At 29.0% G+C, this 13,813-nt stretch overlaps 2 protein-coding genes across 4 annotated transcripts; one reads left to right on the forward strand and one right to left on the reverse strand.

The window, feature by feature from the left end:
- The first annotated feature begins 1,989 nt into the window (after window positions 1-1,989).
- LOC109797223 (FKBP-like peptidyl-prolyl cis-trans isomerase family protein) lies at window positions 1,990-4,578 on the forward strand. Of its 3 annotated transcripts, none has more exons than XM_020357184.3 (5): window positions 1,990-2,117; window positions 3,468-3,637; window positions 3,744-3,853; window positions 4,126-4,268; window positions 4,372-4,578. In XM_020357184.3, exons 2-5 carry the CDS (start codon window positions 3,493-3,495, stop codon window positions 4,412-4,414), a joined length of 441 nt encoding a protein of 146 aa, XP_020212773.1. In that variant the 5' UTR covers window positions 1,990-2,117; window positions 3,468-3,492; the 3' UTR covers window positions 4,415-4,578. The 3 variants fall into 3 exon arrangements, with proteins under 3 accessions (XP_020212773.1, XP_020212774.1, XP_020212775.1); XM_020357185.3 differs by having other exon boundaries at window positions 2,037-2,121; XM_020357186.3 differs by lacking the exon at window positions 1,990-2,117 and adding an exon at window positions 2,134-2,227.
- Window positions 4,579-7,701: 3,123 nt separating this feature from the next.
- LOC109797858 (galactoside 2-alpha-L-fucosyltransferase) lies at window positions 7,702-10,670 on the reverse strand. The gene is made up of 2 exons (XM_020358009.3): window positions 10,315-10,670; window positions 7,702-9,413 (listed from the first exon to the last, which is right to left on the reverse strand). Exons 1-2 carry the CDS (start codon window positions 10,535-10,537, stop codon window positions 7,966-7,968), a joined length of 1,671 nt encoding a protein of 556 aa, XP_020213598.1. The 5' UTR covers window positions 10,538-10,670; the 3' UTR covers window positions 7,702-7,965.
- Window positions 10,671-13,813: the final 3,143 nt, after the last annotated feature.

Genomic DNA, 13,813 nt, shown 5'->3' on the forward strand with positions numbered 1-13,813 from the left:
AATATTTTTATAATAACTCAATTAAAATATTTTTTATTAAAATATGGTTTTATAAGATTTAGAGAAGAGAGAAAGAGACAAAAGGGAAAATAGAAAAGATATGTATTATTATTATTATTAAAAATAAAAAGATTATAATTTCGGGTATATGTAGGCAAAACCTAAGAGTTTAATGGGCCTTATACACTATATCCCTTTTATACTCCCTCTTAAACTTATGAGAGAACAAAATGAAGCCTAAGTTTGTATATGCAGCTTGAGAAGGAAGGACAAGTTAGAAGTTTTGAAGTGAAGAATTGGGTTAGCAGCCAGAAGTATTGCACTAAGGTTATCACAATATATCTTTGGAGTTCTTATATTTGGTACTTGAAGTTCATGTAGAAGGTTCTTCAGCCAAGTGATTTCTCCAGTAACAGAGTTAAACTTTTGTATTTTGCCTCTGTTGTGCTTCTTGAAATAGCTTATTGTTTCCTAGATGACCAACTGACTGGGTTACACCCTAGGAAGACACAAAATCTTGTTTACTTTCTATCATCAACATCAGCTCCCCAATCAATGTATTGTATGGAGGAAAAATCTTCATTTGCCATTTTTAGCTTGGCCTCACCTTTGTAGGATGTCTTACCCATTAGGTTGGATGCATCAGGGGTGACATGGTTTGTTGCCCCGGTATCCGAGTATTAAGAGGGATCATATAATACAAATTTACAATGTCTTTAGAACAGCCATTAATGTTGACACATTTGTGTGATTATCAAAAATTAGCCTTAGCATTCATCACCTTGTTTTGACACTCTGAGTAGTGACTTTGTTGTTGAAATGTTGGATTATCATGCTGAAAGTTAGGATTAAGTCTGTGATAGCATTGGAGAGTAGTGTGACCAGGTTTTTAACAGTAAGATTGCTTCTTCCACGAAAATTTTGGGGATTCTTGCTACATAACCTAAATTCTTGATTCTTGCCAAATCAATTTTGAAATTGAGTCATATTTGCTTGAAGAGATTGCATAGCAAAACTATTAGATTCTTCTTTCTTTTTTCTCTCTAAGAGACTTTCAAGGGTAGCTAAGAGAGTTTCAATCTCAATAACGATATAGGGGTCGGTGCGTGAAATAATGGAGGTAACAAGAGGGTTGTATTCATTTGAAAGCCCATCAAGAATGACGGAATGTGTTCAGATGGGTCAATTGGGGATCCTACAGAGGCTAGGATATCCTCAATTTTCTTGATTGATAAAAGATAATTGTTGAGAGAATCAATTTTACGAATACCTTTGAGTTGGGTTTTCAATTGATACACCTTTGCACAAGTTTGAGATTCAAAGTAGGTGTGGAGGTATTTCCAAATTTGGTGAGCGTGGTTGCAACCCACCATCTGAGCATGAAAAGTAGAAGATATTGAAGCAAGAAGCCAAGTATATACGATTTGATCCTATTGCTATCAATTGCCATAGTCATTAGAGATTTTCCCAAGAGCCATGTCATCTTTGTCCTTGAATTTGTTGGGCATGCCGTCATGAGAGGAAAAATCGATGAATTATTGTAACTTGAAGGATTTGATGGTGCCCAAAGCCTGCATCTTCCATGTGAGGAAGTTTTCATCATCAAGTTTGACTAAAATAGGTACGATTGTTTGGATTGCAGAAACTATTGAAGAATTAATTATTTGCCCCAAGACCTTACTGCTCTTGATATCATATAAGATTTAGAGAAGAGAGAAAGAGAGGAAAGGAAAAGTAAAAAAGATATATATTATTATTAAAAATAAAAATAGTTTATAATCCAGTGTATATGTAGACAAAGCCTAAGAGTTTAATGGGCCTTATAGACTATATTCTCTTTACAGGTTCATTTGATTTTTTTTTATACTTTTTTATTCATATTGTGTTAGAAATTTAATTAGAATTAAAATGTAATGAAAGTGTAAGAATTTCGTACACTCATTCATACATGCACATGTTTTCAAGTTGGGCCTAGGTTGAAAGCTGTATTAAGTGGCCCAATTCATTATTGCCCAGCCCAGGAAATAGCGTAAATACGAAAAAAAGCGAAATGAAATGAGATTCTCCACTCGCTGCCACTTCACAACAAAGTCACAACTTCTCAGTCTGCGACTCCGGTATGTATGTATTGATTTGTTTTCAATTCATCCTTTTCTCTTGAATTGTGCTTTTCAATTGCTTATTGTGTTGTGTTCTCTTCGCCATGAATTGAATTTTCAATTTCCAGGTTCATGTAGCTCTTATTTAATCACATGCCTTATTTCAATGTCCAATTTGGTTGGGATTGCTTTTCATTTCGCTTTTAATGTAATAATAGTTCTATGCACTCGAATCCTTTTGTTCTCACTTCTCAGGGATTTGTTTGAATTATTCATTATGATAGTGTTCTGGTATACTATTATGTTTATTTTTGTTTGTTTTAGTTATAACTTAAGTTGTTTGTATCCAAAGAGTGAGAGCCTTTTAGCTATCCTTAGTTAAACGATTGTAATGGAAATTGAGGTGTGAAGTTTCGAGTTTACTCAGATTGGCAGTTTTTGCTTCTACCAACCGTAGTCATGGTGTGTTACCTGTTTGTGTATGGTAGTTTGTTTGTTGTGGACAGTGGACACTTAGATTCATTTTTGTGAAGCCCGTTAGGAACAATGGCTAGGGGAAGAAGAGGCAGAAAATTTCGTGCCTATGTGCTCATTTTATTGGGTTTTCTTATGGTCTTTGTGGATTACGGATGCAGGTCAATGCCAGTGTCTTTTTACTCAGAAGCTTCTACCCCCCCTTCATCTCTGTGAAACTGATTAGGAGTTTGTTTGGGTAAACTTTTTTTATAAGTTTCTAAGAGAGAAAAATAGGAAGAGAAAATGAAATAAGTTTCTTCATAAGATAAAATTTGTTTATCTGTAAGTTAATTAGTAGAAGCTATTTCATATTAGTTCTTCCCCAAAAAAAAAATTAACTTATACATAAGCTAGTTTTAACTTATGGAAAAGTTTATTTCCATCTTCCTTCCTATTTTTCCATCCTAGAAGTACTTTCGGAGAAGTTTATTCATACAGCTCTATAGGTGTTTCCCAGGATTTCAATGTGGGTGGAGCAGACAAATTTTCTTCTTTCTTTTTTATTAGGAGGTTGAGAGTGGTCGCTTGTTTTTATGAGCTAGTATATTGGTCTTTTGTTTCAATTATTCTTTTGTTCTTGCTATAGCTGGAATTTCTTGTACCATTTTCGTACATCGTATATGTTTCTTAGTATTTTTTTTTAATCCTCAAAAGAAAAATCCAATAATCATACGATACAATCTGCAGTTCTGTTGGAATTCCTAGAATTATATCCATTAATGCACTTTATTTGTTTGTATTATCCCTGTGTATGTGTTAATCTGTTTATAGTTAGTAACTTAGTATCCATTTGTTGTTTGACTTTTACTGGTTTACATTTGTAATCTACAAACGTTTTCTTTGCTTATTCAGTGGAAATCATTAAATTGTGATAAACATGGGAAAAGACTCGAAGGCAAAGGAGTCCGGGGGGAAGGGAAAGGGGAAACAGGCTGCAAGTGGAAGTGACGAGAATGCTTCTAAGGGCAAAGGAAAAGGTGGGAAAGGAGGAGATGCACTTGGTACTTGCACCTATGTCAAAGGTAGAAAATTTCCCCATCCACGGATACTATTGTAACCATATGATTAATTCCTTTCATGGTTCTTGTCTTAGAATGACATTATTTTTTTGTTTGTTATTCCATTCAGCGAGGCATGTCTTGTGTGAGAAACAAGGTAAGATCAATGAAGCCTACAAGAAACTGCAGGATGGTTGGCTTAGCGACGGAGATAAGGTCCCACCAGCTGAGTTTGCAAAGGTATTTTACTTTCAGATGTCATACAATGATCTTTACTCTTGTTTGTTTTTTTAGATCCTTATTTGGTTTTATATTTTTAGTGAGGCTGAGAATCTTATTTTGAGTTTAATAACATAATTGTTTTCTGCCCCTCGCAACCTGTTATTAGTAATATGAAGTTTGATGAATGGCATTTCAAGAGGAGAAATAAGAATCTGTTCCTTCAAAATTAATCTGGAGACAAATATTTTGTCCAATTGTTAATTATCAATAATATTTCACTGACTTCACAGATAGCTCAAGAGTATTCAGAATGTCCTTCAGGGAAGAAGGGTGGAGACCTTGGATGGTTTCCCCGTGGAAAGATGGCTGGTCCTTTTCAGGATGTTGCCTTCAGCACACCTATTGGAGCTACTAGTGCTCCTTTCAAATCAACGTATTTCTCTTGTACTCTTATTATCTTGGTGCTTAATCCTCTCACATAGCACCTTTGCTCCTCCATTTAGGACCTACTAATGTTTGCTTGGATGATGATGCAGGCATGGCTACCATATTATCTTATGCGAAGGAAGAAAGAACTGATCCCTGAATAAGAACGGAACTGTCTAATTAAATGCTCTGCTTCCTTTCCTTTTGAGATTGTGGTTGAGAATATAAACCTACAGTTTCCATAGTGTGTGCACTGATCTTGCTTTCTAATACTTCGATAAATCAGATAATATATGTGAATGTGGATGGTTTTATTACATCTGTGTTGTGCATTACTGCTTTAGTCCTATTCAAGTAGACCCCCAAATTCTTCTTTGAAAAGATTCATATGACCGCCATTTGTGGTTCTTATGGGCATGATACGGTTCTTGCAATCAAATTAATGTATTTGTTGTCAAATTTTTCATAAATGAATTTGGGGAAAGGTCAAGGATGAAATGAATGAATGACTTTGGAGAACCCAGACACGTGAGAAGCGAACTGCTAATATACTCGCTCCATGTCCATGTCCATGTCATAATAATTGCAGTTTTAAAATTTTAAAAATATTTCAAAATGAATGATGATCTTGTTCTCACGTTTCAATGTAATAATTTTTTTTTCTTTCTAATTTTGTCATTTTATAAATTATTCTATTACTACAATTAAAAGTCATATATTTATTGAGAAAGTGAACTACTCAAATAAAATTGTATTATATATATATATATATATATATATATATATATATATATATATATAATATATTATTGTTTTTAATATGTATATATTGCATTCATTGTGGGGTAGAAAAATAATAAATAATTATAATTAATTCTATAAATTTTTATTTGCTCACTTTCAGTGTAATCCTATCCTATTGGTTAAAGGTTAAAATATTTTTTTATTTTTTAGTTTCATTTATCTTATATTTTAGTTTCTATAGCTTAAAATATATTCTTATAGTCATTACACTTATATTTTTCAATCTTTTTTGTTCTCTATAGTTTAAGATAAATTCCTTTGTAGTTTTTTTTAATTTTTTTAATCTTTATCTTTAATTTGTTATTTTTTTTTTTGTAATGTCTCTTTAATATTGACATGATAGATGTTACAAGTAAGGATACAAAAGAAATATAAAGTATGTTGAGAAACTTAATTTAAAGTTTTTTATCACGCCAATACAAAACAAATGTTACAAAAAAAAAAAAAAATAGAGATTAAAAAGATAAAAAAAAATTGTGAGTATAGAAATTAAAAAGATTTATCTTAAACTATTGGGATTAAAAAAGATAAGTATAAAAACTCAAAAAAGTTTATTTTCAACTATAAAGAATAAAAGGTAAAAAAAAATTATAAAGAATAAAAAAAATGACCTTAATTAAATTATAACATAGTTTGGATAGGATTTTCTACTGAAATTTACAGAAAATCACATATTTATTTTATTAATTTTTCATAATTAAAAATTAGTTTAATCTTGTAATTATTATCAATCAAGTTCAATCTCATGTTGGAAAATATTGGTGTTACAATTGTGACATGAAGTGAAGACGACAAACTTTCGAAAAAAAATAAATAAATTGGGTCTCATGGCATGTCATGTGGAATGCAGTCTATTTTTTGTTTTGTTTTTTTTTTTTTTAAATAAAAGCCAAATGAAACTAGAAATTACTGCACAGTTTAGCAATTTTGTATCTACTGTAATTTTACTTTTTAGTAAAAGGTAGATTAAACACGTGTAAAAGTTGTCAATGTTGTCATTTACATTTTTTTTTCTCTTATGTTGTTGTGGGTTACTCTTGCTTACTGTTTTATTTTGTTGAAACTTTTGTTCTCTGAATATTCTCATTAGATGTTTTTTCTTTTGTATTTTTTTTATTTTAATTTTTTTTCTACTTCATTTGATTGTTAATTAGATTTTTTTTTTGAGAAAATACAATATATGTTAATATAACTATATGGAGTGCTAATTAATTTATTGAGTGTTTTGACAAATACAATATTTTTAAAATTTTTAATATAATTTATATCATTGAATTTTTCCTAAATAAATATTTATTTCTTTAAAAATGTTATTCAACAATATGTAATGATTTAAAAATCTTTAATTGATGTTATGCATTACTTATATTATTTGCAAATCAACATTAAAATAAAATTGTATTAAGTAATTTTTTACATTTAAATAGTTAAACTTTCAATATGTTGTTCTTCAATATTTTTATTTATTTATCTTATTATTAAAATCATTTTACAAACTATTTTTATTTTATAAATATACTCTTTTTTTTATTGAATGAGATAACTAATTTTCTTTAAAACTGAAGTCTTTTTTAAAATAAATATCAAATAACTTATAACTTAAAAAGAATTTTTAAGCTAAAAAAAATGAAATTTAAGGAACAAATACTTATTTTTTAAGTCAAATACTTATTTTTTTTAAGTTCTTACATTTTAGCTTTAGGTTAAAGGTTACTTTTAAGTGAAAAAAAAAAAATTGGACTAAACATTTAGTTAAAAAAAAATTAAAATAACCTTATTTACTATTTTGTTTCTAATTTACACCAGTTCAGATACATACTTGCACTATTCAATATTCAACCATTAGACTTATAAAATGCGGTAGCTGTTTCGAAAAGCTTTAGATACAATTGCATTTCTTTCATTTTCATCTCTATAACTAAATTAACAGCAAGATAAAGTGTTAATTTTAATTAAAAATAACAATAGCTGTAGTGCTAAATCAAAGTTATGTACCAATTATTTTTCTAGTGTGCTGGGTCATGATCACAACGCATAAAATGCAATGATGAAATCAACTTTAGTTTACTCCATGGCTACCTTATAAAGAGAAAATGATATGTATTTGTTTTGGAACTTAAAATTCTAATTTTTAAGTGAGAGTATAACATTAATGGTAAGTTATCCTAAAAAATAAGGCATAGATGATAAGTTTGATGTTTGTGTGCTTTGCAACTCTTTCAGCTGTTTTAATCATCAATACTCCCATGCTTGGAGAAATTATTAAGTGATCTTAAAACACATAATCTCAACCCTGCAAGGATAACACAATTAGCTAAGTTTCATTACTTTTATTAGCTAGGACTTGAAATCAAATTTCACTTTTCCATATTTAATATCCTTTTGTGCAGACTTGTAGTGGAAATGAGAGACAATTTGAAATCCCATTGAAAATCTTCAGAGATTGACAGTAAATTTTGATTTTACATGAAATCGTGTCTTAATCTAAATTTTTCATGACCAAAAAAAAATCACATGATTCATAACTAATCTTTATGTAACTAACATGTAATCAAGTTTCATTAATTGATTTCTCATAAGTTGAAAAACTTAAATACATAAAATATAGAGATGAATAGAACCAAAGACAATTAATAGTCTTAAAATACCTATAATTTCTCATAAGCAAGTGCATCTAAATACAGAGTTCACACACAGGCTACCAGTTATCATAGTCATTCCCATAGATGGTAAGTGCATAACAGAAAAATAGTGACGACAGCGAGAAAATTTTCTATTTTATGGTTTCTATAGGAAATAATATAATTTAAAATCAATAACTAATTCTATCGTACAACAAATTTGCAAAATTTGTAAACGAGTTTTGACACATTCGTGATAGCACTCATGACCTTAGCTAGTTATTGCCAACTATATTTGTCTACAAGCTTAAGACCCCAGCTCATATCCTCACAGTGCCTTACATGTGGAACAAGTGCACCAGTATCAATTCCTCTCTTAGCCTTACAATCATAGAAGGGAGGAGCATGGAAGCATGGCTCCGTCGACATGGCACGTTGACAAGGAGGATCAGGAGCTGTTCTATTCTCAGGTTTGTACAGTATCCACGGTTTCAAACCTCCGAGCCCCTGTGACACGTAGCCAAAAGTAGACCAAGAGCTTGTTACCAACTCATCGGTCAAGCTCAAGAGATACATTTCTGCCCAAGCTTTCTGGTTGTGCAACTGCTTCTCTGTTTGTTGATACCCTTCATGGCTTGGTTGGTAAATGCCAACAATTTCTCCTGTCACAGTTGGATATTCCCAATACATGTCTCTCACTTTTTCAAAATAACCAGAGCTCAAGGATGTCATCAGCACAGCTTTTGACTTTGGCTTTCCTGATGAATTAACAATATTTCCGGCCCGGTTAACATCAGACAAAAGATTCGCCTTCAAAGTACAAGCTAAGATTTGATCCAATACATGTTGAAATGGACCAGTTTCAGAGTCAAACACTCTTATCTGGATGCCTACTCTTTGATCAGCATTAGCTAAATAAGCTTGATAGTATCTGCTAACAAGTCCCCATACTTTGTTTGTGGGGTGGAACAAATACCTACCCAGGAAATGAAAAACTGTTTCCTTGTTTGGGAAGAGATTATTCAGTTCCTGCTCAAAAGATGGCATCAAGAATAGAGATGGGACAAAGTAATTATCTGTTTTCACCAATAACCATGGTACTTTCTGAAGAAAAGTTTGGTCTCCGTCACAGAAGAAAAGTTTGTCCTGATCATCGTAATCATGGACTAGATGAAGGTAGAGAAAAGATGGCACCACCATGGAGTCTGTGATTGATTTGTTTTTCAGCATTTTCCCATAACACTGATCAGATTTCTGACCCAAATTAGGAAATTGACTATTGAGAGGAAAATCAGGAGGGAGAAACCATGAAACATGTGGAAATGGTTCACAAAAAAGATCCACCATATCAACTCCAGGATCAACTAATAGAACGCGATCCGTGAGGAGAGCATACAGAAACGTGGAAGCTAAGGTCAATATCCTATTCCCTAACCCACTATACGAAATCCAGACCACATATTTACATGCTGAGGACTCACTTACATGACCAGACCTGAGATCTCTCACTGTTCTATTATATGATTCAGTATAAGGTCCACATTCTTTGTGAAGAGCTTCATATTTTCTCAATCTAGAAACAAGGTAAGAAGAAGGATTTCCTGATAGTCGTTTGCCATATGTAAGTGAATCATACCTGCTTCGACAAGATTTTTCATCAAATCCATCTGCTATAAGGCCACCAAGTAGCTTATCTTTTAACAACTCAACAGATTCAGATGTGTCACCTACAAGTCACAGAAGATGAATTCCATTATTAAATCACAATGTTCATTCATGTACCTAAGAGGAAGATCAAACATCTAAAAGAACTGGGAAAGGGAAAATTAGTTCATTACAACACCAACAAAAGTCTTGTCCCACTAGATGGGGGCAGGTACATAAATCACACAACCCCATTGAACTAGGCTAAAAACCAAATTCTCAGGAAAAATCAATCCACTTATCAACAAAAAAAAAAAAAAAAAAAGAATTTGAGTTTTAACCTAACTCAACCCCAAAATCTAACTCCAAAGGTAAGGGTTGTCCACTACACTTGTATGCATTATTTTAGTCATGTCATTAGTCAATGTAATCTCCAACAATATCCCTTACTACGATGATTGAACATCCCGATCTAGAGCATGAAGTTTCCAGGACTGAACAAATTTATGTAATCCAACAATATCCCTTACTAGGATGATTGGACATCCCGATCTTGAACATGAAGTTTTCAGGACCAAACAAATTTATGCATTCTCCGACAATATCCCTTACTAGGATGATTGGACATCCTGATTTTGAGCATGAACTTTACACAACCGAACAAATTTACGTAATCCCCAACAAAACTCACTTCAATGATTGGACACCTGATCTTGAGCATGAAGCTTACATAACTGAAAAAATTTCATCATGTTCATTGGTTTATGCAACATATACATTAAATGAAACAAAACTAAGATACAAGATAAAAAAAAAACACAAAAATCCAACATTTATGTTCCTAGGCGTTACATTACGTCACATTACACAAGATAAAAACAAAGGTGACATAATTGTAGGATCCAAGTTTCATGAAGTGTGACGAAGCTAAAAGGGCAATTAAGAGCAAATGAATGGAATCATATTCATAACTAAAAAAGAAACCTTGGTGAGTTTGCTTGAGTTGGAGAAGAGATTTTGCAGTTTGAGATGATTGGATGTGAGGGTGAGGAAGAATGAAGGTGAGAGAGAAGAGAAAGAGAGAAAAGAGAAAGAGGGCCATTAGGCGCGTGAGGGGGAATCTCCGGTTGGAGCGCGTGTCGGAATCGGAATCGGAATCTGGGAGGGTTCCGTCGTCGTGACTCCTATTGCGCCAGTGCCTCTTCATGTGCACTGTCACTGTCACTGTCACTTCAATTTTCTTCCAACCAAACACGGTGCTGTAGAGTCGTTAAACCGCTACGGAGATCTCTTTAACAACACCACTCTTCATGCCACAAATTTTGACTCAACCCTTTACTCGTTTTCTGAAAATTTTATGTCATGGTTTCTTCTCTTTTTTTTTTTTTTTGGGTTTTTTTTTGGTTACATAATTTTTTATTTTTTTGTTTACTAGCCTGTGAAATGTGAATTACTTTTTTTTTTTTTTTTTGGTCTTTTTGTTGAATGTTAACTAATTTATTCTATTAGATTCTAAAATTAATTTAAGTGAAAAAGATATTATAAAATTAATTTGCGATTTGTTTATTTTAAGTAAATTAAGTTACTTATCAAAAAAATGTAATTAAATTAATTTTAGAATCTAATTAGAATATCCGGAATAAAGCTTACCCTTTGCATGTATAGAAGAAATTTAAATTAAGAATTAATTTTGTGTATTGATAAAATTAAGTGTTATATGTAAAGAAGAAATTTAAATTAATATTTTTCTACACCTAATCTCATATATTTATATTATGATTTTCGAATATCAAGATAAAATTATTTTTTCTTATTTTTTAAGGGTTTTTTATTCATTTTTATTGCTCACACATTTTAAAATTATTCTCGAATATACTAAGAAAACAAATTGATATATATATATATATATATATATATATATATATATATATATCAATTAATTATTCCTAATTTTAATTAAAAAAATTTAATCTTATCTTAACAATACTAAATCTAAAATAGTCTTTTATCTTATTTTTCTACCCAAACTCATACATTAAAATATATTTATGTTGTGATTAACAAATATCAAGACATTCAATTTTTTTCTTTCCATATTGATTGTGCACTCATTATAAGAACTCATTTTATTTATTACCTACATTCTAAAAATGTTCCTGCATATTTTATGATAAAAAAAATTGATAGATAGACTCTTTTACATACATATCAATCAAATATTCTTAATTCTAATTAGAAAAAATAAGAAATATATATTATTTGTACTCAATAAAGAAAATATAAATTATTTGAAAGAATAACATTAATAGTCTTACAATTTCGGATCATCTTAAGTTTTTATTTTTCTTACCATATTATATTTTATTAGTTATTATTATTTGAAAAATTGTTAATTTAAAAAAATTACTTCAATAATATTAAATTCAGGATAGTCTCTCATTTTTTTTCTTTTCCAATCTCATATATTAAAATATATTTACTTTGTGATTATCAAATATCAAAGCACATTCATTTTGTCATATTTATTGTCCACATATCTTAAAAACATTTTTAAATATATTACAATAACAAATTAATTGATAAAATCTTCTACTTACATATTAATTAACTATTACTAGCCTGGGAAAATAGGAAATACATATTATAAAGATTTTGATAAAAAAAAATACTATTACGAATATAAATACTTGTTAATAAATATAAATATTTTGTATTGCATTGACTAATACAATAAAAATTTTGATTCTCCCCATTTTTCCATGAAATATAACCTTTATATATATATATATATATATATATATATATATATATATATATATATATATATATATATATATATATTAGTAATTTGATAATTATTTAAATATTTAAGAGTAAATTACATTACTCTTCCGTGAGAGATAAGAGTATTATACTTTTCTCTCTTTTTATGTTAAATATACAATTTAATCAATTTAACTTAATGTAATTAATGTAAATTACAGCTCTTGTGAGAGATATAAGTATTACATTATCCATCCTGAATATGTTAAAATATAAAATAAACTACACTTGTATCTCTTAGAGTTTCAAGTGATATATTACTACTCTGTTATTATATTAACTTAATATCATTAAAGAATTATCATTATAAGATTTAAAAAGTATTTTTAATTTAATTATTTATAATAAAAAAATGATTCATTTAATTTAATTATTCATAAAAAATATATAATTTTAATTAAAAATATATTTGTTTTTGTGTTCATTGCCATTCAGTCATTGAACTAAACAATTGTAAAATATTTAATTAAATTTAAATAAATTTATTAAAATAATTAATAAAATAAACTATCAATTAAATTATATATTATAATTTTATATATATGTCAATATAATATATATATATATATATATATATATATAAATTAACACACACATATATATTAAATTTTATAATAATTACATTTTTTTTAATAATATATCTTTAATATAAATATGTTTATTAAAAAATTATATATTTCATATACATTACACACACAGATATAATTAATACTATATAATGAAAATATTATTTTATTTAACTTTTTACAAAAATATTAAATTAACTAGATTAACTAATATCTTAACACTTGTATTTGATTTTACTATATATTTATATATTATTTTTATTTTGATATGTAACTTTAAAAATATTTTGTAAAGATAATAATGAAATTTTTTTAAGATTTATATATATATATATAGTTAATTTTAGTAAAATTTGCAATAATTTTTAAAATAATAATTAAATATGTAAATTAAGAGATATATTATTAAAGTGTAGCATGTTTAAACTTTTTAAGGAAAAAATGTTTATAAGAAATAAGGGTGGTGTAATATTTACATCTCTGAAAGGATGTTAGTGTAAAGGGTGTTTTGGTGATAATTTTTTTGTTATGGAAGTTAATGAAATTTTTTAAACGAAAAATTTAAAAAATGAGTAAATTATTATATATTAGAATCTATTGAAGGAGAAAATCGTAATTGTCAAGTCCCACAATGATTTTCTCATATTAATTGTTGCATTCATTTTAAAAGTTTATCGAATAATCGTCATATTAAATTAATTCACAAAAATTTAGGCTTGTGTTAAATTAATCACAACTAATTATAAATTCAAACTATTTAATTGTAAAAATTATAAATTCATGTATGTTGTGTTTTTTTTTTCACACAAAACTTGTAAAGAATTGTAATTCATCCTCCTAATTCATTTTCCTTTTCACCTAACTTCGCTATCTTCTTTGTCCATATGGTGTCTTCTATATCTCTAATATGTAATATTGTATCTACAAAAATTGAGTGGAAATTGAAGGAACATGTTATTTAGTTGTGGTCATCACCCAAATTCAAAAATCTAAACCAAATTAACAACTTAGAGATTTTATTGCTTGATGATTAGGTTTGTTTACTATTTTCTTATTTTTTAAGAACTTGATTTATTTATGTTTTTGAACCAAGG

This window comes from Cajanus cajan, chromosome 6 (assembly GCF_000230855.2).
Source record: "Cajanus cajan strain Asha chromosome 6, NIPB_CcT2T_4, whole genome shotgun sequence".
Classification (NCBI taxonomy): domain Eukaryota; kingdom Viridiplantae; phylum Streptophyta; class Magnoliopsida; order Fabales; family Fabaceae; genus Cajanus; species Cajanus cajan.

What these genes read in the sequence shown, in the direction of transcription:
- LOC109797223 (XM_020357184.3), top strand. Translation starts at nt 3,493, where the DNA reads ATGGGAAAAGACTCGAAGGCAAAGGAGTCCGGGGGGAAGGGAAAGGGG. An exon ending in TACTTGCACCTATGTCAAAG is followed by an intron (nt 3,638 to 3,743) that starts GTAGAAAATTTC and finishes TATTCCATTCAG; the next exon opens with CGAGGCATGTCTTGTGTGAG. An exon ending in AGTGCTCCTTTCAAATCAAC is followed by an intron (nt 4,269 to 4,371) that starts GTATTTCTCTTG and finishes ATGATGATGCAG; the next exon opens with GCATGGCTACCATATTATCT.
- LOC109797858 (XM_020358009.3), bottom strand. Translation starts at nt 10,537, where the DNA reads ATGAAGAGGCACTGGCGCAATAGGAGTCACGACGACGGAACCCTCCCA. An exon ending in ACTCAAGCAAACTCACCAAG is followed by an intron (nt 9,414 to 10,314) that starts GTTTCTTTTTTA and finishes TGTGACTTGTAG; the next exon opens with GTGACACATCTGAATCTGTT.